This window comes from Diadema antillarum, unplaced genomic scaffold (genome assembly GCF_040938485.1).
Source record: "Diadema antillarum isolate AM-2024a unplaced genomic scaffold, OU_Dant_1.0 seq00000460_RagTag, whole genome shotgun sequence".
Taxonomy (NCBI): Eukaryota; Metazoa; Echinodermata; class Echinoidea; order Diadematoida; family Diadematidae; genus Diadema; species Diadema antillarum.
In genome coordinates this window covers 3710373-3738091 of record NW_027271431.1, presented here as the reverse complement: position 1 = coordinate 3738091, position 27719 = coordinate 3710373, and the positions used below count along the sequence as shown (strand labels likewise).

Sequence of the window (27719 nt, the reverse complement as noted above, 5' to 3'; positions counted from 1 at the left end):
GACCCCTAGCATTAACACGTTAGAACTCTAACATGTGTTATGCCTATGGGGAAACATGGAAGAACTGATTGAATTCGCTTCCCACCTACCGTACCAGGTCCAGAGCAATTTGAAAACCACAAATTTTCTATAACACCCGTCAGCTACATGCTGGCAAAGATGGGCGTTGAATTCAGCCGGAAAGTAAGGTCAGCTAATCAGTAATGATCAACTTCAGTGGCAATTCTTTGCCTTAACCCTAACCGCAACAGCGACCCCAACACATACTCGTAACAGTGCCCTGCAACGGGGTTCCTTAATCCTAACTAGAGTCAATACACGGCCCTGTCGCTGTACGCAAGTGTTGTGCTTCGCAACGGTGTCTGGTCGGGCTACAGCTACCTTAACCCCGGAGCGCTGTAGTGTAGCCCGACACAAACATGTTGTGGTTGCCGATGCGGTCACGTAACCTGTGTGTATCTATACCATAATCGCCATATCTGAATCAGCTGATCAGGGATATTATAAAATTGTACTAGTAGCGATTACACAATTCATTACGGGGCATTCTCTAATACTTCTATCTATATACCCAAATCAGGCCAGCCTTCCCACTACCAGGTACATGTACATGGTGTCCCAATGCTGTGAGAGGCGTTGAGTGAGGGCTTTGTTGTACTATAGTGCCATGCCACATGATACATGGTTTGTACTTATTTTTAATTTTATTTCTCATTCTTTCAGACGAGTTCTCCAACCCGTTGCCCCCGGGGGCAATGATGAGGCAGGTGTCAGCTGAAGAGGACTCTGGGTAAGTCCATACATTTGACTCAAACCAGTAGAGTAAACAACTTTGTTTGTGGCAGGGTGCCTATTTCAGGCAGGGGCACTTTCATTCATCAATAAAACAGCTAATGAACATCTGTTTAGTCCTACTGTAGCACACAAGCAGGAGTTACTCGCAAGTGTCAGGGGAAGTGGCATGTGATTGGGTCTTTTCATCAATGAATGAAATTGCCCTGGCTGCAAATAGGCACCCTGTACAATGCGTGCCGCAAACAGAGTTGTTTAAGTCTAAATGTTGGGAAGTTTTCAGATAAAACAGAGTGCAGTATTCTGCTCTCCTGCCATGGTCTTCTGGAACAAGCACTGAGACATCACTGTGCTAGTATGCATCCACGATGCTGCAAGTCTATCTCTTGTCAATTGGCACCCCGAGTGCCGCAAGTCAGTGTCTGGAGTACAATGTAAAATGACAGCTGTAATTTGAAGTACTACTCATATGACGCTAAACTACCCAGTACTTGTACATGTCAGCAGCCAGCAACCCACATTCTATGGAAAAAGAGTGAAAGCAAGAAAGAAAAAATAAGTATTTGACAAGCACATTTGGTAAGTTTGTTTTTTCCCATTCATTTCCCCACAACCACATATGGTCAGTTTGATCTACATGCTAAGTAGATTGATACTTGTTTTAGGACTTACTTCCTTATGTCCCACCACCCCCCCCCAACCCGCACTGATTTTGCTACACTACTCTACACTACCCTGCCCTTGTTAGCTTACACAAGAATGCATGCACGTACATACATTTGGGAAGTGGTGAGTACAGCGTGCATCCATAGTAAGCTAACAAGGGTGGGGTAGTGTGGAATGATATGGCAAAATGAGAGTGGGACATAAGGAAGTCTTTTGTTGTAATGAATGACACTGTTGGAGCCTTTACTCTATTTTCTTCTTCTTCTTTTTCAGGAAGGGTCATCGCTGTTTATTTTTGGCCATATGTCATTTACATTTACACATCTCAAGCTGTGTACCCCTTCAGTACCTCACTGCAGGGAGTATTACATGGTAACACTGTTCTCTAGATAATCACAAATTTACCCGATATTATGTATCTCTCACAAATTCCTTTAACATATTTACTAACTATCTTCTGAAAAGCAGTTGATTCCCTGTTTGCAAACAGAAAGAGCAAAAACAATGAATTCAGTCACTAACATGGTATACTTTTCTGTACCTTGTCTTGTGGTCTGTATTTGCTATTTTGCTGTATTGTGTACTCAGAAGCATTTGTCAGTTATCATTCATCTTGATGCTTTCTCAGACTCACCAAGCTGTCCAACGATGACTTCAGAAAGCTCCTGATGACTCCCAGGGCTACTCCAGGGGAGGCACCCCCATCAAAGCCAGCACAGCAGAAGCCGTAAGTAGTGTTCAGTCCCATAATAGCATGGGCCCAGTAAACCCAACATGAAATGTGGAACGAAATCAGCATGTCGCAACATTTCTGTTGCATTATTAAATGTCAAAAAATGTACTGTATAGTAGCCCAGATATGACTTTCAATTGGCATAAATGATTGTTACTCTGGTAAAAATGAATTATAAGTAAAGCTTTTCAACACAAACTTACTTTAAGTTGAAGTACATGCCTGTAGCTAGAGTAGTTGCTAAAAGTGTGTTTTGAGTTTTTTGAGGGAATACAAAGATGATAATTTTGCTGTTTTATGCACTCTGCATAAAGAGAGAGAGAGAGGGAAAAATAACTAAAGTTTCATTACAGAAGAAATCCTGCAACTGATTTCTCAACAGCTCTAGATTTTAGCCTGTTGTGGAACAGCCGAATAGGTAGCAAGAAAGCAGCCTGATAGAATTTGTAGAAATTTCTTTACGGTAAGTTTTCTATTCTTTTCTCTTTTGTTTTTTCCAGAGTCGTCAAGGAGTACAATGAGGAAGATGATCCAAGGGTTAGGAGGCGGAAGAAAAAGAGGTGAGTGATTTTGGTGGAGGACATTGCTATCATTTTCTCAACCATATGTATGGTTTGCACTTGGCACACAAGCCAGGGGATTTGGTTAGACTCTCATTGTTAGGGATGGGACTATTGTACGAAATAAAAATCTCCCACAAGTTTACACTCTACTCACAAGATCATCAAGATGTGGGGATATGTACCATGCAAAACTGTGTCAGGTGTCTTTGTTTGAACTATACTTGAAGCCAGGTTATTAATGTCTTGATTTCTTCATTAGACTGAATGCACCCTTTGGCGAAAATTTTGAGATATCATAAAGTGTTTAAATGCCAAGATGTGGGCATATGTATGGGATACAGGGTAATGGCATGATGAAAACCATGGCTTCATTGAGATCCCATTGTACTGCATAATGATAACTGTCAAGTAAGAAGAACAAATGCTCTCTTGTTTGATTGTTCCAGAAACAGAGGCCACTAAGGTAAACTAATATGCTACACAAAGAGTACCTGATGTATTACAAAGTTGTTGTCATGATGTCTTGAAACTGTTGTAATGCATTTAAAGGCTAAATGTTTATACATGTCAGGTTATTTTGATACCCCTTGTATTATTTGTCATAACCCTTTGTTGCCAGTTTTTATGCCAAGCTCAAGAAGCAAGAGATGGAGAGAGAAGCTGAGCTTGCAGAAAAGTATAGAGACAGAGTGAGTATTACCCACTACACCCTCCCCTCGAATCAAGCACTTTGTTATACATAGAGCTGACACCCCCAGAAAAAAAGATCATAACACCATGTGGCAACCATTTTCATCTTTACTGTGAAAAAGAAGTGTCTACCGGTATACCTTCTTCTTTTTCTTTTTTTTTCTGTAGTATACTGTACTGCATCATGAGATGAAATGAGTTGAAGAGTATCTTAGTTGACACTCTGAAGAGGTTTGATTGCTTACTTATTGCTTGATTGCTTACTGCTGTTATAGCATTTAAATGCTGACAGCACAAAAGGATAGAGCTTGAAAATAAAGAATTCAGTGAAATAGTTTCTGAAGAGGTGGGACACCCATCCTCCCCCCACCCAAAACAACAACAACAAAAAAAAAGACCCAGGATATAATGCATGTGAAATTTTTTGCATACGTTGGCAGATATATTTATTTTCGTATTTACGGATTCTTACCTTTCATATCTTTGTATTAGATATTCTTTCATACCCAGCCATAGAGATGTGATCGTAAAGAACACTTCAGAAATTGAGTAATATTGATATTATCATTATGATTATTGAAGTCATTATTATAATATCTTCATTATTTTTAATAGCATCTACAGTGGACTCCCGTTATAACAAAGTCCTCGGAACAGGCAGTTTTCTTTCGCTATATCGAAATTTTGTTATAACCGAACAAATAAACAATAGAAATACACAGAGCGGATAATGTTGCGGCCTAAATCTTTACTTTGTTGTAACCGGAATTTCGTTATAACCGTGTTCGTTATAAGGGGAGTGCACTGTACATTTACATTGAATGCAATTGGTAGGAATGCCCCTCATCAAGAGTACTTGCCCATTAGTGTTGTTGTCATTCCTGGGGTCTCCCCTTGACAAAATATTGCTGCAGTTCTACAAGTAGTTGTGTGCAATGATATATCTCTCAACAGGCTAAAGAGCGACGAGAAGGCAAGACTGACTATGAGGAGACAGAGATCGTCAGCACCACTGCCAATTACAAGGCTGTGGCTCCCAATGCTCCTGCGTGAGTTCAGCTTCATTTACTAGTTATATGTATACCGGTATATATTTAAAGGGATCGTATAGTATTGGTTCATTGGTTGAGACCTAATTTCAGGTTTCTAACATTTTTTGGTGAGATAATGAGAAACCTCTTATGAAATATGAAAGAGCATGTAATTTTATGAGGAATTCAATGTTTATTTGATGAAAACTGTGTTGAAATGGCTGAGATATCCAAAAAAAGAGCGATTCTAATAAAGTGTGGGACCCACACTTTATTACAATTGCTTTGTTTTACTTTGTTTTTGGATGTTTCAGTCATTCCAAACCCGATTTTCATCAAATAAACTTTGAATTCCTCTTAAAACGGTATGCTCTGTACTATATCATAAGTGTTTTCTTGGTATCTCGCAAAAAGTTAAAAGCCCAATTCTCATCTCCACCAATACTGTACCATCCCTTTAAACTCCACACACTACTTGTATGTTTGCCTCTCAGTGCATTTGCCAGCATGCTTTCTGTGCTGGTAAGGGCAGATGTCCTGGCCCTTGTTTAATGAAGAGGACTTGCCAGCTCCTTTTAATTCCTGTTTCATAGTAATATTTCATTCCATGTCTGATTCAACTATTCATTTATTTCATACTTATCTGTTTGTGGACACAGTGGATTTGATGTAATTACCTGTATGGCCAAATTTGTTAAGGCATTCATCAAATGATGTTAAGATACCTTTTTATGTGGAAGTTTTCCTGGTATTGACATTTTCTATGCATTTTGCTCAAAATGATACAAGTGCAGAGTTAATGACTCGGAGATAAATTGTTAACTATAGTATACTTTGTGTACATAAATTTGTACTATAGCTGGCAGCATGTTGACAGCCTGTGAAATTTAAAACACACAATGTTTGTCAATTTTTTTTTTTTATTAATCGTGCAAATAATTCCTCTGTTTAGAGTTGCATGGCATGGTGTGCTACAAAGCTATGTAGAATCTGCTGGTAAATTAGAGGTTGATGTCACATTTTATATACCTGCATTAATGTTACTAGTGCTACATACATGTAGCTACAAATATAATTAAAGTCATTGACAGATGAACACATTATGGCATAAAGTAATGTCTTTATCTCTCTTCTCTTTGTATTGTATTTGCAGAGACTCGGCAGCATCCAATAGGAGAAAGCAGCTTATCGAGGAGAGTAAATACCTTGGTGGTGACATGGAACATACTCACTTGGTGAAAGGGCTTGACTACGCCCTCTTACACAAGGTAGGAAACCAGCAAACACACTTTGCTCCAGCCAGACCAGACCCCCACCCACCTCTAGTCCTCTTTGGAAACAGAATTACAAATGGCTCAAGGAACTATTGTGCATTCTTTCCTACTGGTGTCAATGGACCAAGTCCAGACTCCAGTTCTCTGGTATACCTTCTTGAGAGGTTTGCATTATTAGAAATGCTCTAATAACCACCGATGATGTTGTCATTGGCACTGTGAACTTTTTTTTTGGCAACAGTGAAAGCAAGTGAAGGCAAGTCTTTTATTTCTAAGGAGCCATTTGATTCAGCCATTGCTGTAGGTACCAAGTATTAATTTCTGTTCATGTATGAGAAGCAGAAGGAATCAAGTCCATCTACTCTGTTAAGTATGTCCACCCTTTTATCTGTCTCCTAATCATATGAAATTTCACACAATAACTGGAATTTATGACAGCTTACAATGTTTGTTTGTTTGTATGTACTTTTTGTTGGTTTTTTTTTTTTTTTTGCAAGCAAGTTCTGTGCAAGGTACAGTGTATTAGCTACACAGTTGGAAATAAGCTTCTTCTTTTTCTACTGTGCACATAGACATACACATAAACAATGTGAACATACATGTTTAGGCCCGAATGCAGAAAGCTGAACACACTCATAGTTTGTGATACTACTTAGTATATATGTAATGTGTTGTTGCACATAATGTATGCTTTTCAAAGTATTTATCAAAGTATGTTGAGTTTGTTTTTTGGTTGGAAAAATGCAGAAATTATATCACAAATCAAGTGATGATTACAGAGCTGCTAAGTCTCCCTGATTCTGCAGGAGTCTGCCTGAAAATGTCAAAATCTGTTCATGTCTGAATAAGAGAATATCAAAATCTCCCTGATTTGAAAATTATTTTTGCCCACTGAAATGCATGTAACACACAGATATCTCCCTGATTATTGTGTGAAATCTTCCTGATTTGGATGTGGGAATGTTGGCAGACCTGTAATCAAAATCAAAATATGTAACTGCATGCCACAGAAATTGAAATGGTATCCTCATTTCTTTCCAGGTGCGGGCCGAGATCAACACCAAGGAGAGGGAGATGGAGGACACTCTAGAAACCACATACCAGAGCAAGTCCAAGGATGTGTAAGTTGCCCCTTTAAATGCAGGAATTTTCTCGCAATCTTGGCTAGCCAAAAGGGAGAGCTTGCTATTTTCTTTTGCACTTGTGGTTGATTTATGTTTGTTTCCTTTGTTAATTGTCAATATTCATTGGTGTTGCTATCTGTAAAGCATGTAGAAAATTTTTGTAATATGCCGTGTATAAATTTCTCATGTTATTATTATTTTTATCTTGTCAGTCTTTAACTATTTTGTTACTGACCATTTAAATGTGGAGTTAATTTTTCTGATTTGCTCCCCAAGTTGAAGGCGAGCCAATGTAGCCCTGTGATGATTTAGACTCTCTTGAGAGAAAGGGGAAAATAGAGCTGAACAGTTTTTGACCCATCGATTCTGTAGAGTAGATTTGTGGAACATGCTGGCCAGTTATTAATGAAAATAATGAAAACAACCTTTTCCATCATTGTTTTGTACTCAGCCAGTATCATGTCAACTTCGGTATGCATGGTTTGTATGTATTTAAGTTTGCATATAGAATAAGTAAACTATATATTGATTGTAGTTTGTAACAATCAATATGTAACTTGACACTTTGATTTGAATGCCTGTACATAAGTTTTATTTCTCATTGTCCCCGCCGAACGAGTTCGAGCAGGGGACTATGAAACGGGCTCCGTACGTGTGTGTGTCCGTGTGTCCGTCCGTCCGTCTGTCCGTCCGTGTGTCCGTGTGTCCGTGTGTGCGTCCGTGTGTGATCAAAATCTTCAATTTGCTACTTCTCTGTCATTTATTAGCCAATTTTGATTCTGTTTGCTTTATATGATAGCACTACATGGGAGCTTTGAAACTTCTACACAGAATTTCAGTCGTGACCTTTGACCTTGACCTTTGACCTATATTGTACATTTTGCTACAAAATGCTACTCCTTCGCCATTTCTAACCCGATTTCGATTCCGTTTGCTTTATGAGATGGCACTAGGTGAGGGCTTCAAAACTTCTACACAGAATTTTGACCTTTGACTTCTTTGACCTTTGACCTTGATTTTTGACCTGTATTGTACATTTTGCTACAAAATGCTACTCCTTCGCCATTTCTAACCCGATTTCGATTCCGTTTGCTTTATGTGATGGCACTAGGTGAGGGCTTCAAAACTTCTACACAGAATTTTGACCTTTGACTTCTTTGACCTTTGACCTTGATTTTTTTACCTATATTGTACATTTTGCTACAAAATGCTACTCCTTCGCCATTTCTAACCCGATTTCGATTCCGTTTGCTTTATGTGATGGCACTAGGTGAGGGCTTCAAAACTTGTACACAGAATTTTGACCTTTGACTTCTTTGACCTTTGACCTTGATTTTTGACCTATATTGTACATTTTGCTACGAAATGCTACTCCTTCGCCATTTTTAACCCGATTTCGATTCCGTTTGCTTTATATGATGGCACTAGTTGAGGGCTTCAAAACTTCTACACAGAATTTTGACCTTTGACTTCTTTGACCTTTGACCTTGATTTTTGACCTATATTGTGCATTTTGCTACAGAATGCTACTCCTTCGCCATTTCTAACCCGATTTCGATTCCGTTTGCTTTATGTGATGGCACTAGGTGAGGGCTTCAAAACTTGTACACAGAATTTTGACCTTTGTCTTCTTTGACCTTTGACCTTGATTTTTGACCTATATTGTACATTGGCTACAAAATGCTACTCCTTCGCCATTTCTAACCCAATTTCGATTCCATTTGCTTTATGTGATGGCACTAGGTGAGGGCTTCAAAACTTCTACACAGAATTTTGACCTTTGACTTCTTTGACCTTTGACCTTGATTTTTTACCTATATTGCACATTTTGTTACAAAATGCTACTTCCGGCGGGGACATATGTTACGCACCGCGTAATTTCTACTTTTCCTTGTTTGTCATTTGGAATTAAACCTTCTCTTCTTCTTTTATTTTGTTTCCTCTCCAGAGATCATGAAGAAAACATTCAGTTTAAGAGCCGCATGGGTAAGTTACAGCTGTATCTATGTTTTATACCTTGCTTATCACAACACGGAGGTTCTAGTTACTTTCATGTTATTACGCTTTGTGCTCCACTCATTTTGCAGCTACCCTCAGTATTTGTCCAAAAAAGGGTTATGTTGCCCCCTGAGATCTGCACATGTCAGTGTGAAGTGGTGGCAAAGACTGATCATCATATGAATTTGCCCATTCAAATCATGTATGGAATACTTTTTGTGTGTGTGTGTGGGGGGGGGGGGGTTTAGCATTGATCTGTCTTGTGAGACAGTGGTATGCACCCTGCATAAAAACACCAATTTATTTCTCGCTGGAGTACGTCCTGCTGTAACTAAACAGGCGAACTGTAATACTGTATACGGCAAATATTTGGTGACTTTTTATTTTTTCAAATTTCGTGAGTCAGGTGCTAATGGTGAATTTAAAAACACAAAAATAAACTGACTCTGATTCACGACATGAATGTGCCGTGCACTCCATTTAGTACTGCACTCAACAATCACAAATTTAACCACTCATGAAACTGTCATGAGTTCCAATTCGCAAAAACTTAGACTTGCTAGATATATGGCATATACAACATTATAGGAGAGGTAATATACTTGGTTGGTTTCTTTTGTCACCAAAAGTATATCTAATGTATTTTTAGTGCATGCTTTTTAAGTCATCCAAATTAATGACCCATATTTAAGATTATTTTTACTTTTAGAATATCAAACCCATTTGAGAAAGAAATCTACCATGAGTTCCAAAGCTATGGTGTTCTCTTTGTAAAATACAGTAATATTTCTTTGAAAGTTTCCCTTCATCATGCACGTAGATGTGCCAGTTTCTTGGGGTTTTTATACCTCCGCCAACGAAGTGGCCGGAGGCATTATGTTTTCGGGTCGTCCGTCCGTCCGTCCGTACGTCCGTCCCGTTTTGTTTTTGTCGATATCTCAAGAACTGTGGAGTGGTTTTGCATCAAACTTGGTATGAGGGTATATCCTGGGGGGATGATACTTTGTTTGGATTTTAGGGTCACGGGTTCAAAGGTTAAAGGTCACAGGTTATTTTGTGAAAAAAAGGTTGAAATTTCATGTTTTTCTCCATATCTCGCAAATGGTTCAAGGTATCTTCATGGAACTTAGTATATATGCATGTACCGATGGGCAGTGATTATCTAGGGAAGTTGGGGGTCATGGGTCAAAGGTCAGGGGGTCAAAGGTCAAGGTCAACTCCTCAAAATATCACTACTTTCCTTATATTTATGCAATGCCTGAAGGATTTTTTTTAAACTTGATGTATGCATGTATAACCCAATATATATTCTGTGGGAAGTTTCTTGCCAAAAGGTCAAAGGTCAAGTGAAAGTGCTAAATTGCACTTCTTCCTCCATATCTCAAAAGTAACTCAAGGTATTATCATGAAACTTACATATTTATGCATGTTCTACCTAACAGTGATTCTCTTTGGAACTGTTAGGTCAAAGGTCAAAGGCCAGGTTTAGATAATACTATTTTACCATTTGATACTGAAATTATACTTTTTCTCAATACCTTGAAAATTACTCAATGCATAAACTTATAAAAGGGTCAAAAGTCAAGTAAAAATCATCAGTTCCCCCAAATACCTGCACTCTGACATTTTAATCATTCATCCAATTGAACCTAGTTCTAGGAAAGTGAACATTCAGCACATTTGTGTCAAACCTGTCATTTTAATATTTTGCCAATTGTGTGAAACTGTCATCACACATTGTCAAGACATTGTACTATAGACCTATTAGGAGAACCATGCATTATGGTGGAGGCATACACCAGTCGCCGTAGCGACATTTCTAGTTTATTTTTTTATTCTGAAAGTGTATTTTCAGTATCTGTCTGTCTTTCCCCTCTCTTTCTCCCATATCACAGCTAGGAATGTCTACCGCATCGTGTTCAAGACACATCAGCCGCAGCGGAACGAGTCCTTCCTTCCTGGCCGCATGGCCTACCAAGTAGACCTGGACGACGAATACGCAGAGACGGACATCCCAACTACAGTCATGAGGAGTAAGGCTGACTGCCCAACTGTCGAGGTGAGATCTTCTTCTTTGCTTATTTCTAAGTCTGAACATTCTTTGATGTTGCAGATTCAGTTTACAACTGAAGAATTGCTCAACACAATGGCGAATATGCAGAAATCTCACGTGACACAAATGTTCGGCATGCACTTTGCTTGTGTACTGCATATTTTATTTTTTATTTTTTGTTTGGAACATCCTTTCTGATTCAAAAAGTGATTGAAAGAAGAGAGTTAGGAGGTGCATTTTCACAGAAACGGGAGCAAAGAGAATTTTAAGACTAGGGTCACTCAGTTGCGTTGTTTGGAAATATCAGTGAAACTATGTTCTATTTCCTAGTGAAAGAATGTGGTCCAAAAAACTGCTTTATCTCAGTTTTTGGTTTTGTTTTAAGCCACCAAATTTTGACAGTAGATGAAAGAAAGATTACTCTCTCAGGTAAGGCAAGCTTAAGAAATTTGAGTCAATTTACCAAAATGATATGTTTTGGTCCTTAGAGAACCCTAGTCTGCGACATTTTGTGGACTATGAACTAGACAGTTACATATACCAATGTAATTTTCAAAGGCTTGTAGCAACAAAATCATGTAAGCACTTGTGTGAGCCCCACATGTATAGAATAGCAGAAACGTACCAAATGTAAATCTAGCAACTTTTTGTTTTGCTTTTCTAAAAGTGCACTATATGATTTGTTCACATACAAGATCATGATGACATGGTATTGACTAAACGGTAATTTGTTGGGGTTTTTTTTTACATTCCAGTCACAAACAACATTGACAACCAACGACATTGTGATCAACAAACTGACCCAGATCTTGTCGTACCTCCGCCAAGGTCAGCGTGGAAGGAAATTGAAAAAGAAAGACAAGGGTAAGTACCAACCCATCACTTAATTTTCGAGTCAGCAAGGAAAAAATGACACAGGTGAAGCTGTGTCAGAGCCTCTTTTAGAGACAAACGCAGAGGTGATAAAGGAAAGAAATGGATGAGGATGGAGGCAAACTTATAATGTGTATGTGAGCATCTTATCTACTGAAACAACATCTGGGGCCTGCTTCATAAAGAGTTGCTATTGATCTTACGCTCAATTTATTGAGCGTAACTCAGTGAATCGAGCGTAAGTCCTGTTTCATGAAGACACTTACGCTTGATTTCAAGAAAAATCAGGTGTAACTTTCAGTAGATTGACAGTTACTTGCTGTTTATGAAATACAATATGCGATTGATTGCAACTTACCCTCAATCTTTATCAAACAAGCCCCAGATCTGGGAGTTGTCAGTCACCACAGAAAAGAAACTAAATCTGCCAGTGTCCACGCAGTAGTCACAGTAAAGAACTACCCTCCCTCCCTCTTCCTCTTCCCCTGTTAAGTCTTGCGTCCTCTAAAATCATACCTCTGAAACTGTCTCTTTTGTGAGGTACATGGTTTCTATTCTGTCTGTGTTTATATTGTAACATATCATGATTTGGTGTTGATTTTTATTCATTAGCAGTCAGAGTTGTGTGTTCTGTTTTCTTTGTATTTCTCACTGTATGACACTACACATTGTCGGCCTCTGTATTTCCTATATTTTGCCATGTGCCTTTTTCCTTATGTGCTTTCAGATGAGGCTAACATCCTTTGCCACAAAAAGAGGACTGAAATCGAATTAAATCAGTCAAATTTCAAGACTTCCCCATAATGAGAAATCTGAGCCCAGTTTGAGTCATCAGTAATCTGCATGGGACTCTTTCACAGAATTGATTAACTTGTTATTTTTTTTTTGCTGTTCATCAAACTTGCTTTCAGGTAAACTGAAAGATGACAAGCTGGACAAGATGCATGGTGCTGATGATAGGTAAGTAATGCTCTCCCTGTAAGGATTGTTAAATGTAGCATTCATTCAAGTTTGTAATGATAGAAAACAAAAGAGAACTTCCCTTTTTGATGCATACTCTTTCTTCTTTAAATTGCACTCATCTGATTGGGAGGGGGGGCATTTATCTGAGTTTGTTTTCATTCCAGTCTGATGAAGATGCTGCGACGAATGACGCTGACTGAAATAACTTGCAGGCCTTTTCACATGCCCTTTGTGACAAAGACTTTTTGAAAAAGTTTGAGGGAAATATCAAACTCATCCTTTCAAATATTAGAAATTTTAAAATTTTGGCTGGTTCCACATGTTGTCTTCTGTAGACTGAAACTCTACAACACTCTGTGATGTCACAGTAGAAAGGAATCTAACCAAAATCCATTTGTACAGGAAATCAAAGGAGCTGCAGAGGACATAGAGAATGATATTTACAGTAACCTATCTTGGTATGGATTTTAGCATGTGTACTTTTCACAAAGAAAATTAGAAGATTCATCAAAATTCTTAACTTTAATCTCTTACTATCGTGACATCATTGATTGTTTAAAGGTTCCCAGTGAGAGAGGACAGCACATGAAATTAACTAGAATTCATAACTCTTGAATGGGCTATCTGACTTTCCTCAAACTTTCACCGAGTGCTTTACTAATCTTTCTCCATTCACAGAATCCACATATATGTTCAGGGAAACTCCTTTTTAAGTCAACAGGAGTAACATGATTCCTTTTGTTTTCCGCAGTATTTTTGGTGAGCTGGGTGGCTACATGCCTTCTTACACAAAGCCCAAAGAACCCGTCAGGTCCAAGGAAAAGGAGAGAGACAGGGGCCGGGAAAGGGAACGTGACAGGGATCGGCCCCGGGACTATGAGAGACCCATTGAGCGACCCCGGGACTACGAGAGACCCAGCGAACGACCCCGGGACTACGAGAGACCCAGTGAGCGGGAGAATGAGAGGGAGCGGGAACGTGACCGGGACAGGGACAGGGAAAGGGACAGGGATAGGGACAGGGACAGGCAGAGGGGAGATCGGCGGGACTACCGGGACAGCGACAGAGAGAGAAGGCCCCGGGCCAGCTACTTTGAGAAGCCCAGGGAGGCAGATGAGGTGAGCACCCTTTTTCTTTTCTTCACAAAATACTGTAAAACGAGGAATTTTCGCGTGCATTTTAATTTCGCGAGCGCCGAAATTTGCGAAATTAAAATGCACGCGAAAGTTTTTGTCTACACCGCATGCATTGAACGCCAGTGGCAATTCGCGAAAATTTCATGCCACGAAAAAGGCTGTCGGCTCCAATTCGCGAAAATTTCATGCCGCGAATATATCATGTTTTACTTTTTATGTACTAGGTCTATCAATCAATTGATATTGTGTCAAGTTTGTTGATTGCTATCATGTTATATGCTCGGTATATTCTTTTATCTCAACTGTTAATGATTAAATAAAAAGTAATAGTTGCAACTTCCATTTCATCTTTCACTTCAGTCTGGAGATTACACTCTGATTGAAAATGGCTTATTTGTACAAACACTCTTAACATAAATCTATGCTGAATATGATATTCTTTTGACTGTGAACATTGTACACTGTAAGCACTACAGTGCACTCCTGTTATAACGAAATGCTTTGGACCGGCAGTTTTCTTTCGTTATAACGAAATTTCGTTATAACCGAACAAATACAATGTATAACGAAAACAAGAAAACCACGTATATATATCATTCTGTTTGCTGAATACTCATCATACACTGGAAAGCTATGTGAAATGTGATGGAATAACTGTATCACAATAATAAACGCAAGTTCCCCCCAGAAACTGTGCGTGACACAAAGAGCGAACACACAGTGGTGTGAAGCGTTCACCCATGCAGAGACGCTATAAATGCTTGTTCCGCTACGAAATTTCGAAAGCAATTCGCATTTCGTTATAACGGAGCACATTTCTTTTGTTTTTCTTTGTCTGTGGCGCTCGGAAAAGACTTCGTTATAACGGAAATTTCGCTATAACCGTGTTCGTTATAAGCGATTTTTTTTACCATAGACTTTAATGGTGATAATTTTGGGACCAGGAGATTTACTTCGTTATACCGAAATTTCGTTATAACCGTGTTCGTTATAATGGGAGTGCACTGTATTACACTTTATTGACATGAGCAGAATCTTCTTCCATTTCTAAATCTGATTAGCTTACTTGTGTGATTTTTAAATGTCTGTTACTTGTAGTAATGCATTTGTGTGATTGTGTGTGAACTGGCATGTATGATTTTCTCTTTTTTTTGCTCACCTGACTTTCACTATATTTTCACCTCACATTTGTAACACTGCAACAAAATTCCCACCTACACACACACACACACACACACACATTCATACATGAGCACATTTGTATCTTTGCCAATATCATAAAATCCTCACAAGCCACTAGAAGGAAAATGAGAATGAAGATACAGTCAACCTTGCCTAAGTCGAATCTACTTGGACTGAAGAAATAGCTTCAAAATATGAGGAATTAAAATCAATAGAATATAAAGAGAAGAGGACTTGAAAAGACCTTCGACTTCAGCAATTATTCGACTCATGCGAAGATGACTTTAAGCAAGGTTGTCTGCTTTGATGTTTACTGTCTATGGAAATACATGCAGTACCTTTCCATCTTCCCATTCCTACAAATCCTTCTTGTCTTTCGTCATCATTTCAGGACTTTGACAAGGCGCCCTCTGCTGATAAACTCCTGAAGAGTATAGCTGAAAAATTTGGAAAGGTGAGTTTTTCTGAAGATCTTATGTCTTTAAAAAAATCTATTTTAAAATCCAAATGCTAATGAAAATGATTCTAAATGAAACGCTCTTCCACTTACAGTAAGTGTCATGGCATTAATTTGATTGAAAAGGTGTACAGCAATACAATTTAGGGTAAATCCCTGTAATTTGTTTTCAGTAGTTTGTTGCTGCATCCAGGAAGTTTCATTTCATGTAATTTCGTAGCAGACAATTCCACTTCTTTTAGCCTCATTCCTAATTATTTTGCCTTAGAGGTAATGGCTGATGTACAAAGTGCAGTTTGCTTCATGTAGGAGATGAAGTAATTGTTCGCTGTGACTATTGAATATGTAATTTGAGAGATCGATGTCGTGAGATGATTTTGTAACTATGTGATGAAACAAAGTCCACGGACTCGTGCACTCCCATGGAGTGATTTGCTGGTTGTGCTTTTGTGTTATCTATCAAATTTTGCTTTTGTGTTATCTATCAAATTTTATATGTTTTGTTTGTGTCTTGACAGCCTCCGCCGCAAGAGGACGAGTCTCGATTCAGAGCAGGATGGGAAAACGGAGAGAAATATCCTTTTGCTCATGCTGTCTCTAACAGCTTTACATCCATTTGCTATAAGATAATTAATCCCCCTGGCATTTTTTTTTTTTCCTGTTAAAAGAATACAACACCACAAATGCATGGGTGTATAATGGTAACATGAGCACAGATCATGTGAAAAGATCTGAGCCACATTAGGGGAATTGTGAGTAAAGTCTGCTCATTGCTCTGTTCTCATTAAAGCAGGTCCAAACTCTTGTTTGGCAGCAAGCCACTTATCAGTTAAAAAAAAAAAAAAGAGAGAGAAAAATCATGATACTAAAACTTGAGATTGGCCCACCCCATCTGGGATTTATAATGAGGATCCTTTTCTTTTCTTGCTGTTTTTAAGGCATATGTGCCCTATTAGTTACCTTCACCTCTGCGCTCTTTTTGACCTATAAGATAGTTGATAGATAGGAAAGCAAGCAAACATAAACAGTTGTAAAACTCATGTATTGATTGCTTCTTTCGATTCATTTTGGTGTACTTCGGTCAATGTTTTATGTAGGTCACTCAAGATATTTATTGCAAGTGCGTACACCTTACTTTGTGTACACTGCAGAGGATCTTCAAAAGTTTGTGCATAGGATACACTGACCTTTGATTTCCTTTATCTGTGGATACTTTTCATACCGTACAACCGTTTGTGGCACATTTTGGTAGTGAAATTTTGAATTGTTTGAAAACTATCGTGTAGAGAATCTGAAATGATCAATATTGGGAACTCAATGTTTGGTAACTATATCAGACCTTTTGTAGTGACCCTGGTCTCGAAAGGTTCCCCATACATGATGCTGTTGTCACGCTTAAGTGATGATCCCTTCATTACTCTTGAGATACCATCAAGGTTTCCATGTGGGGGGTTGTGTCATTGCCACAAGCTCAGGGCATGTACTATGGCCTCATGTGATGTTTGACTATTCGAATGGGTTATCTCTACTCTCATTGTTGCTCTTGTATGTTACAAACCTTGACTGAGCACCTCACAGCGCAGTCTTCCAGGGATAGAGGGTAGGTCTCAAGTAGGATTACGCATTGTTTCTTGTATCAATAGGCAAACAACTCGAGTGTGCCAACGCAAAGGTTTCAAATTTGCACGACTCTTCAAAAACCCTCTGCACGTAAACTCATGTTTGATTTTACAGAGTAAACTTTGTTTGAAGTCATGTGACGTGTAAGGTTGGGCAGAAAGATTTGGAAGGAATTTATGTCAAATGATGATGTAATTTTAGAATAATCACAAACACATTGACAAAGCTCTGTAAAATAATGTTTCAAATGGCAGAGTGTCTGTCTATAGTGTATGTGAGTTTGTCTGCTTGCATGTGATGATCACATGCAGGCATAACAATTCTCAGTTTTCTGCATGAGTATTGTTTGGAGGGAAACCTCATAGACAATGCCATTTGGTGACAGAGAGACTGTATCTTTAATAGCTTGATGGAATTGCTAAAATCATTTTGAAGGCTACTGCATAGGCCATATATTTCACATGGTTTTAAATTTCATGAATTTATCAAGTCGGATGCTATTCGTGAATTTAAGAACATGCAAAAATATCAACTCTGATCCCGACATGCATATGATGTGCTTACATACATGTACTGTTACATAGTACACAAGACACGAATAAGATGCGTGGCGATAATGTACTCTGCGATCACATATTAAACCACTCGCAAAATTGTCAGAAATTCCCGATTTGCCAAAAATTAATCTTGCTAAGAATATGGCATATTTGTTACCTCGTTTGATGTCAGGAAGCATCTGTTCCATGGATGCATTCTAACTTTTAAGTTAAATCATCAGGTCCTGAGAAAGTTTGCCACTAAAATCATCATATCATCATCATCAAATAGGCACTTGTAAATTTTGCTGCCTGTCTTTACAGTTATATTGGAGAAAGATTGTAGGAACTGGTCAAGTTTATTAGATCTATACAGTATCAGTAAAGAAAATTGTTCCCTGTATTACTGTTGCCAGATTTAAGGTGTGTTGCTAAGTAATGAATCATTTACACGGTATGAATTGGTCAACTAAGAGACCTTTGAAAATTCTACAATACAGCTGATTACAACCGAGGGCTCAAATGAAAGGGCATTTTTCACTATACTGGGTGAAACACTCCCAAGGAATAGTAAAACAGTTGATAAAAGAGGTCAGCATGAATCGTATAAGTATGCTTTTAGGAACTAGATGGGTTAAAGTAGCCACACAGCATACCATCTAGAGTTTCAGAAATCTAGTTGATGGGTACAATAAGCCATCTCGTTTTATATCAAGTCTGTGTGGATCTTGTTGTTCATAGCCGTGTTGTTAATGCATCTGTTCAATGTGTCTGACCTAGTATCTCTTTTTTTTTTAATCATGTTCATCCGTTTGTGCTGTTCTATAGAATCGCTTTAACTGGAGATGGAGATCGCCAGAAGACACGACACAGCAAGAAGGAAGAAGCCGCTCTCGGGTTTGACAGTTACCTGGAATGCTACCCTGGGTGAGACAATGGGCCCAATAGTGTCCGAATTAAGTTTGACAGAATATCATCATTTATTTTATTCTTTTAAGTACAATCAAACCTGTCTATAGCGGCCACCCAAGGGAGACGGAAAAAGTGGCCGTTATAGACAGGTGGCTGCTATAGACAGGTAATCCAACTTTGTGTGCATTGTTTACATGTACACGTATCATTGTTGTATCCTTACATGTACATGTATGTGTGTACGTATGCACAGTAATGTGTACTATCATGAAGAAAGCTTAACACTAATACGTTATTATGACTGAATGAGGGATGAATGCAGCGGTGGCGATCACTGGACGTTGCCCGCACGGCTACAAAGCAGAACAACACGCTGAATTATTGGCTCGGCTAGGGCTCCATTGGGTTTTTGGCCACTATAGACAGGTTAAAATCTACCGCGGGAAACAAAATTTGTGGCTGCTGGCCGCGTGAGACAGGTGGCTGCTATACACAGGGTCTTTAACAGGGCTTCTTGGGGGGGATTTTTCAGTGGCCGCTATAGACAGGTGGTCGTTATAGACAGGTGGCCTCTAAGGCAGGTTTGACTGTATCTAACCTTACAATGAATTATTCACATTTACCGTTCAAATCAATCGCATGTTGAATGATTGTATTCATCATCGTATGGTTTTTGTACTTTGTATTTTTGAATTATACATTTATTACTTTCTTTGCACTCTGAAGAAAGCAGCAAACAATAAATTGAAAGAAAAAAAAAATGATTTGCTATCTTGTATACTGGTCTCTGTGAGTTATCCTTGTGAAATGAAAACATTTACAAATGGAATGAAACAATTAGCTGACCCATGTTATTGTTTCTTGTCATTTTCATATTTGAAGACAGGAATTGGGGGGGGGGGGGGAGAAAGATCAAACTTTGCACAATTTTGAAATTTTTATTGAAATAAAGGCTACCGCCAGGCAAGGACTATGATTTTGCTGTATGGCAGATACTAGTACACCACTCTTAAACATATATCACACCTATTTTCATCAATAAAACACACAAACAGACAAAAGTTGCACACAGGATTTGGTGAGCTTATGAAGTTCTCAAATGCCATCAATTATTTCTGTGTTTCCTCTTCACAGAAATCATAGCCATGCTATTTAAATTCTTTTGCATGTCTTTGTAAAGCAAAACACAAAAACAAAAAAATAGATAAACAAAAGTCTTCCATAGCGTGGTGGTCCCCATTATCTAACAGAACACACAGAAAAAGGATAATTGATCTGGGGACTTCCAGATTTCTCCTGATATTGTAAAGCTTTAGGAGTGTTGTATCAGAGTCCTTGTTGCATCTTGTCTTTCCAGCGCAATGGAAACAGCTGATGCCCTGGATGACTCTGACGATGAAGTGGATTACTCTAAGATGGACCAGGTGAGATCTAGTATTTGTGTTCATACTTACCGGAAACCTCTGGACAAGCCAAAGTCAGGGTTTGTCCGTGCAAATAAGTGCTCGCTCCCAGCAACATGATATTGAGTAATTCTGTTTTCCTATTTCACCCACTTTCTTTCTCTCACATGTTTTGATATGAATAAAATGCAGATTGGACTCCTTCAGATAGAAATGGAACTACTCATTTGTTGCCGTTGTTACATTTTCCATTCGACTGTGTATATGATTGATGAAAGATATCAAAATGCGCATATGTTGAAAGGGAGTTTTTGTTGTGAAACAAAGTGGGTAATCAGTTCATCAATCTAGATATACTGGTAGCTGAAGAGAGTGATCAGATTTGTGAGGTTTGAGTGAGCTTGTACCTGTGATTACTGTAAAAACCAGAGACATTCACGGCATGAAACTTTTTCAAATTTGTGCCAATGGCCTTTTTCACTACATGGAACTTTTTTGAGTTGTCACTGGCATTCAATGCACTGGATAGACAAGAACTTTTGTGCACATTTTACTTTTGCTAACCTTGGCTCCTGGCAAAATTCACGAAAGTTTTGTGCATGCAAAAATTTCTGGTTTTGCAGACCAAGTATGGACCTTTGTGCCAGCTGCGGTTGTGGTACCCATGTGGTATCCATTATATTGATATTCATCACCTTTTGAAATCCTGGTGTGTGAAAAGACATGTAGTCCCATAATGTCGTGTTCAAAGACCTTGGAGAAAGTGTGATGAAGACAGTAAAGGCCCTCCTGGAAGTAGAGATCGTACACATGGAGTAGATGTGTAAAGTGCTCACTCTCGTCAGACGTTGCATGGCATCTTATTCAGTATGAGAAAAACACATGCCAGTGACACGATGCAATTTATTCACACTTGTCTCCCACGTTCACCGTTGTCAGGGCAACAAGAAAGGACCGGTAGGGAGGTGGGACTTTGACACGGCAGAAGAGTACAGCGACTACATGAACCAGAAGGAGGCTCTCCCCAAGTAAGCTATGTCTCTGCCTTGTTTCTGAAGGCTTCCCTCTGACATATGTCTGGTCCCTCAAGAGACAAGCTATGGGTTCCTTCCCCTTTTTTTTAAAGCTTTTTATGAGTAGAGAATTTGTAGTAGCGTATGGTTATCATTGTACATACATTGTACATATCTGTGTTGTTATACTTTCTCTCTAGATTTTAAGATACTTTTTTTTTGTGTAAAAGTTTTTGATTGTTTCTGTTACTTGCATCTACTCATGTGAGTGAAGATAAGATCAGGAGTCAAAAGTAAAAGCAGGTCAATTTCAATCACTCACAAGACTCTAGATCAGATCTCCTATTTAGTATGGTTTTACAATATTGCATATGTATTCTTTTTTTTTAATTCATGAAATATAAGGGATTTCATTTTTAAGTGAGATTTTTTTTCTTATGTAATCTAGCATGGTTAGTGTGAACAGATATGATTGTTTGTACACCGAAAGACTTTGTTGTTGTTGGGGGTTTTTTTGCCTTCTTAAGTATATATGTGTTCACTGTGAATTGCTATGTCTTTAGATCTGCAGACGTCAACATCCCTGCTCTTAATGATCTCTCTAGCCCCAGTAGTCATGAAGAACAGCAAAAGACCCAATTTTCTCAGCATTTTTACACAGGAGCTTGTCATCATCTAACGTTATGTCTTGTCCCTGTCACATGGTGCATGAAGCACAAAGGGAAAAAAAAGAAAGAGAACAAATATCTTATTAAGCATTGGTATTTCTCTCCCCGACAGGGCTGCATTCCAGTTTGGTATCAAGATGTCAGAGGGGAGGAAGACACGAAGGGCTCACACAGAGAAGAATGAGAAGGCCGCACTGGATAGAGAGTGGCAGAAAATTAGCCAGGTTTGTCAATATATTACATTTGTTTGAGAAATAAGTATGATTACATAAGAGTCTCTGTGCATTTGTGTTTTTTTTTTCTTTGTTTTGTTTTGTTTTGTTAGTTTGTTTTGCTTTTTTTGTTGTTGCTTGAATTGTTTTGTTTTTATTGTGTAGTGTTCTATGTTATTTGTTTGTTTGTTTGGTGTTTTTTGCACTAAATAGCATCGTATCAGGGCACTTACCCCCTGAGGGCAATTACCCTCCCCCACCCTCAGGCTAGATACTGGTTCGTGATAAGGTTGAAATAAAGATTAGGATTAGGGTTAGGGTCAGGGGAAGGGTCTTGGGTAATTGCCCGAGACCCGAATAGCATATGTGGGACCGACTAGTGTATTCTGCAGTGGTAATGGTTTGATGGAATTTCACATCAGAATTTTTTTTTAGAAATATGGTGTGATTACCTATCCTAACCAAGGAGGTTTTATACATGGAGTTTCAACTGGCTGTAATTATTCAAACAGTTGTTAGATTTCTATTGATGTACAAAAGAATTCCACAGGTGCACTTGTGCCTTTGATGATCGATGTTCGACGCCACCGTCTTGCTGAGCAATCTGAAGATTCATTTTGAACGTTATCATGATGAGGCCATATTTTGCTTATTCATTTATTAAATGAAATGAAATTTCACTTAATGATAAAGCATGTAAAACAAAAGTCAATTCCATCCAGAAATTTGCGCAAAAGTGTAACTCAAAGCTGTGTCATGTGAAAATGTTTAAAAATGTACCATCTTGGAAAGCTGGTTTTATCACTTCCGGTTAATTTCCACAAATGAAACTAATATGAAATAATCTTCAAGTATAATTCTTTATTGATAGATATATCAGATTAGTGCCCGGGTATGCCCAGTCAAGTAATTTTTGTCCCCGCCGAACGAGTTCGAGCAGGGGACTATGAAACGGGCTCCGTACGTGTGTGTGTCCGTGTGTCTGTCCGTCCGTCCGTCCGTCTGTCTGTCTGTGCGTCCGTGTGTGATCAAAATGTTCAATTTGCTACTTCTCTGTCATTTATGAGCCAATTTTGATTCTGTTTGCTTTATATGATAGCACTACATGGGAGCTTTGAAACTTGTACACAGAATTTCAGTTGTGACCTTTGACCTTGACCTTTGACCTATATTGTACATTTTGCTTCAAAATGCTACTCCTTCGCCATTTCTAACCCGATTTCGATTCTGTTTGCTTTATGTGATGGCACTAGGTGAGGGCTTCAAAACTTCTACACAGAATTTTGACCTTTGACTTCTTTGACCTTTGACCTTGATTTTTGACCTTTATTGTACATTGGCTACAAAATGCTACTCCTTCGCCATTTCTAACCCGATTTCGATTCCGTTTGCTTCATGTGAAGGCACTAGGTGAGGGCTTCAAAACTTCTACACAGAATTTTGACCTTTGACTTCTTTGACCTTTGACCTTGATTTTTGACCTGCATTGTACATTTTGCTACAAAATGCTAAGTAAACACTCCTTTGCCATTTCTAACCCAATTTCATTTCCATTTGCTTTATGTGATGGCACTACAGTCTAGGTGAGGGCTTAAAACTTCTACACAGAATTTTGACCCTTGACTTCTTTGACCTTTGACCTTGATTTTTGACCTATGTTGTACATTGGCTACAAAATGCTCCTCCTTTGCCATTTCTAACCCGATTTCGATTCCGTTTTCTTTATGTGATGGCACTAGGTGAGCGCTTCAAAACTTCTACACAGAATTTTGACCTTTGACTTCTTTGACCTTTGACCTTGATTTTTGACCTATATTGTACATTGGCTACAAAATGCTACTCCTTCGCCATTTCTAACCCGATTTCGATTCCGTTTGCTTTTTGTGATGGCACTAGGTGAGGGCTTCAAAACTTCTACACAGAATTTTGACCGTTGACTTCTTTGACCTTTGACCTTGATTTTTGACCTATATTGTACATTGGCTACAAAATGCTACTCCTTTGCCATTTCTAACCCGATTTCGATTCCGTTTGCTTTTTGTGATGGCACTAGGTGAGGGCTTCAAAACTTCTACACAGAATTTTGACCTTTGACTTCTTTGACCTTTGACCTTGATTTTTTACCGATATTGTACATTTTGCTACTAAATGCTACTTCCGGCGGGGACATATTTTACGCACTGCGTAATTTCTACTTTTCCTTGTTATATTTATTTCAGCATTTCTTGCTCAATTTCTATTCGCGGATCCTCGTGTCTGTACCACCTACCTTTTATAAGAAGAGATAGCGAAAAGTAATCACCATCACAAAGACATATCGTTGGTGGGGTGACAAAACCTTGTATCTCAATATTTGGTGAAAATGAGTTTTCTTCATTATATTGAAGCTAGGAACCATTACTATGTAATTCCCAATCCTTATATGCCCATCTGCAAAAATAAGGTCACAAATGATAAATAAAAGTTGGCTGTTTCCATTGACTTACATGTTATGGCAGCCATGTTTTTTAGCTCTCCTGAACATTTGACATTTTTGAGATACGTGGTTTTGTCACCCCACCAATGATATCTTCCTTTGAAAGTGGCTGGTGATTATGCAATGAGACACGAGTCAATTGTCTTCGTATCTGCGCGGCAGATCCTGTTTGGCACATGCTTCAAATATTTTTGAGCGGCAGCTTCGAACATCTAGCAAAGGAAATAAGACGGTTGTGACTCCATTCTCTAGAACCTCCTTATCCTAACTACCACTGCATGAAAGTATTCCAGACCTCTGAGGAAATGAATGTCAGTGGATTCTGTTTACCTGTTTGTCTGTTTACATGTTGTGGAATGATGATTTATAACAGTTGTATTCAAAATGTTTGCCAGCTCTTCATTTTGAGATTGACTCGACAGATTGACTCAACAGATTGTTGTGCTTTTTGACACCCATTTTAGTCTAATTCTGTTAAAGTGGAAGATGGAATTTCAATGTGGAAAATGGTTCAGCTTTATGTTTAAATACACTTTAATGAAAAGCCCATCTGAGTTTGATGTCGTATAATGGTTGCAAAATTGCTTTTGTCGTGTGAATATTCGTACAGCAATATTTAGATTAACATAAGTGCCGAAGAACTTGCTTGATATATGCAGATATTTGAAAGTGTACTTGAGTTGAATATAGGCAAGTTTAGTTATGCATAATTTGGTTGTTGCGATTTTCTTTTGTATTTATTGTTTCATCAAATTATGTTTCCTTATATCTGACAGATTATTGCAAAGCGTAAAGCAACTGGAGAAGGAACAAGGTAAGTTCACTTGTAAATTGACTGAAACTCAAAGTAAAGTTTCTGAAAATGTATAGAAATATTTCAAAAATCATTTAATGCAGTCACATCAGTGAAATTTAAGAGATAAGACACTTTCCAAGATGTCTGAAACATTAAGATTTCAAATGAGTTGGGCCACAAGAAATTTCATGGTTCCGTGCATTGGGAATTCATTAACAAAGACAAGCGAAAAATGTTCTTGATATTTGATGGTTGCCTTGTTGACACCTGTTTTATGATGTGTGAATTCTCCTCTGCTAATACCTGTTCATTTCTCGTGTTGTTCCCTGCAGGGACGTCGAATACAAACGACCCAAGTACATGTGAGCTGACTGGGGCAGGAAACGGTCTCTTCAGCCATGGTGTGAGAGGGATTTTGGTGGACCGCACATCACACTTCGCGTCATGTGTTACTGTATGCTAGATATTTATCGAGTCTAATTTTTAACGAATCACGACTTTCCCACAATTTCGTGAGTGGTTAAATTCACAGTCGCAGAGTACAGTAATGAATGCAGCAATGTACTAGTATGCATGCATGTTGCATTCGTGTCGAGATTAGAGTTTATATTTTCGCATGTTTTTAAATGTGCAAATATCACCCTACTTGCGGAACTTGTGAAAATAAAACCTTTGCGAAATATACGGGGTATATGGTAAATGAATCTTGATCGTGGTTTAGTTGATTGTTTATGCAGACACTGCACATGTGTCATAATGTAGACACTTCTATAATTTGTGAAACTCTGCTGAGACGTGGGACTTGTTAAGGGTCCAGTCATGTTTGTTTGTTTGTTGGACTTATAAGTTATTGAAACAAACTTGTCCTCCAAGCAAAGTCATCATGATTTTTGAGAACTGCTCCTCGACCATCGTAGGAAATGAACTTAATTGCAACTGATTGACAAATTGTCCACCTCCCTGTCCTGACATAGATGTAAATAAACACAGATTATCATTGATGTAGTAGTAGCATTATAAATAAAACTTGGGCATGAGCTTTCCCCCTTACCAACCTGACCAAGAATTCTGCCACAAGCCTACTGTTTTGCGGCTTCTATTCCCTATTGTATTTACAGTGACAGGCTTTGCCACCATTCACATTCATTCATTTACTTCATTTATGGAAGGTTATTAGATAATCATTTATGTCGTGTTCTACTCCTGTCTATGTTATCAGCAAGTGTTGATGTACTTGTGCTCCACTTCAGTCAACATTACATTATGTGATAGATAGGGCTGTAGATTGTAGTCATGACATTGTCTAACACTCATGACATAAACATTGATAACATGTCATTAAGTGGCAATCATATCACATAGAATAAATGTGAGATGTTGGGTGGGTATATGTACAAAGGAGATATTAGCTGGAGTGTGTGTGTGTTTTTTTTTTAGACAGATGCCAAGCCTATTTCCATCAAATTTGATAACTCTTACAGGTATTCCATATCTGTGGGCTTGTTTGATTGTGATAATGTTCAAGAAACCCAAGTTTTACACGTCGACCAGGCACTGAATATTTTGTCTAGAGTGTGCTTGCTTGCTCTTGTCTTGATTCATGGCCTGTTTGATGTATGTGGCTTCACCCAAGTGACATGTAAGCAAAAGAAAATTAGAGAAAGATATTGAAATTGTGTATATCTTATAGATATGTCAGAAAAGATCAATGTAAATATATGCAAACATGGCTCTGTACAGAGGGATTGACGTACGTGGGAGTGGTTGAAGTCTCACTGAGTTACATTACATGTAACTGCCTCTGACTTTAATAGACGGTGTCAGTAGTGTATTCAAATTCTACGTGTGTGTTGTTTGCAAAAGTTGCCCTTGACAACTCTGAGGCTTGCCCTACCTAGCAACAACCAAGTGAATTCCTGCCAAAGGCACTCAATGGGAGGGAACAGGTGAATAAAATGCATCGTTACTAGGCTGTGTGAAAGGAAACATCAATGAATTGTAATACATTGCAGAAACAGTTTATTGCTACCCAGCTATTTGTACATGTACAGTACATGTAGTGGCTATTGAGTGCTTATAATGTTTTAGGTTGTGAAAGAGAGATAGAGCTGTATAAACATTTTCTTATGATTTTTCAAAAATCTATAGGCAGTGAAATTTGAAGAATAAGTTGTATAAGTATTAGTAGGAATTATTGATTGTCACTTCACTATGCACATGTGCTAGATTCTTTTCTTTTTTTCTTTTTTTCTTTTTTTGGATGATGATGGTGATAATTTCTGAGACATCCAGTTTTCATCTGTATTGCTTTCTAGGCTTCTGTCGATGGCCATTTACCTGTGTGAGGTACCATGTGTTCGTGTCACAATACAAAGAACAGAAATTGTTCATATTTGTATGAACATCACTGTCATCCTGCATTTCTCCCCCCCCCCCCCTCCTCTCTCTCTCTCTCTCTCTCTCTCTCAAAAAAAAAGAGAATGATAATGAATCAAACTGACAACGAATAAAACATTGCCCTTTATTGATCTGATTTAAGGAATTGGTA

The 27719-nt window shown here is 38.4% G+C and overlaps 1 protein-coding gene across 1 annotated transcript; it reads left to right on the top strand.

Moving 5' to 3' along the window:
* The first annotated feature begins 55 nt into the window (after positions 1 to 55).
* On the top strand, positions 56 to 26830 carry LOC139733097 (protein Red-like). Its single transcript, XM_071643940.1, has 22 exons — positions 56 to 104; positions 724 to 790; positions 2087 to 2185; positions 2692 to 2751; positions 3374 to 3443; positions 4399 to 4493; positions 5629 to 5743; positions 6791 to 6870; positions 8822 to 8859; positions 10767 to 10930; positions 11680 to 11788; positions 12709 to 12757; positions 13512 to 13878; positions 15470 to 15532; positions 16054 to 16109; positions 17112 to 17135; positions 18520 to 18618; positions 19961 to 20027; positions 20946 to 21034; positions 21800 to 21911; positions 25152 to 25189; positions 25504 to 26830. Exons 1-22 carry the CDS (start codon positions 56 to 58, stop codon positions 25535 to 25537), a joined length of 1944 nt encoding a protein of 647 aa, XP_071500041.1. The 3' UTR covers positions 25538 to 26830.
* The last annotated feature ends 889 nt before the right edge of the window (positions 26831 to 27719 follow it).

Bases quoted from the DNA above. Each gene is read 5' to 3' on its own strand.
- LOC139733097 (XM_071643940.1), top strand. From the start codon at position 56: ATGGAAGAACTGATTGAATTCGCTTCCCACCTACCGTACCAGGTCCAG. The intron at 105-723 runs GCAATTTGAAAA...TCATTCTTTCAG, and splicing joins CCTACCGTACCAGGTCCAGA to ACGAGTTCTCCAACCCGTTG. The intron at 5,744-6,790 runs GTAGGAAACCAG...ATTTCTTTCCAG, and splicing joins ACTACGCCCTCTTACACAAG to GTGCGGGCCGAGATCAACAC.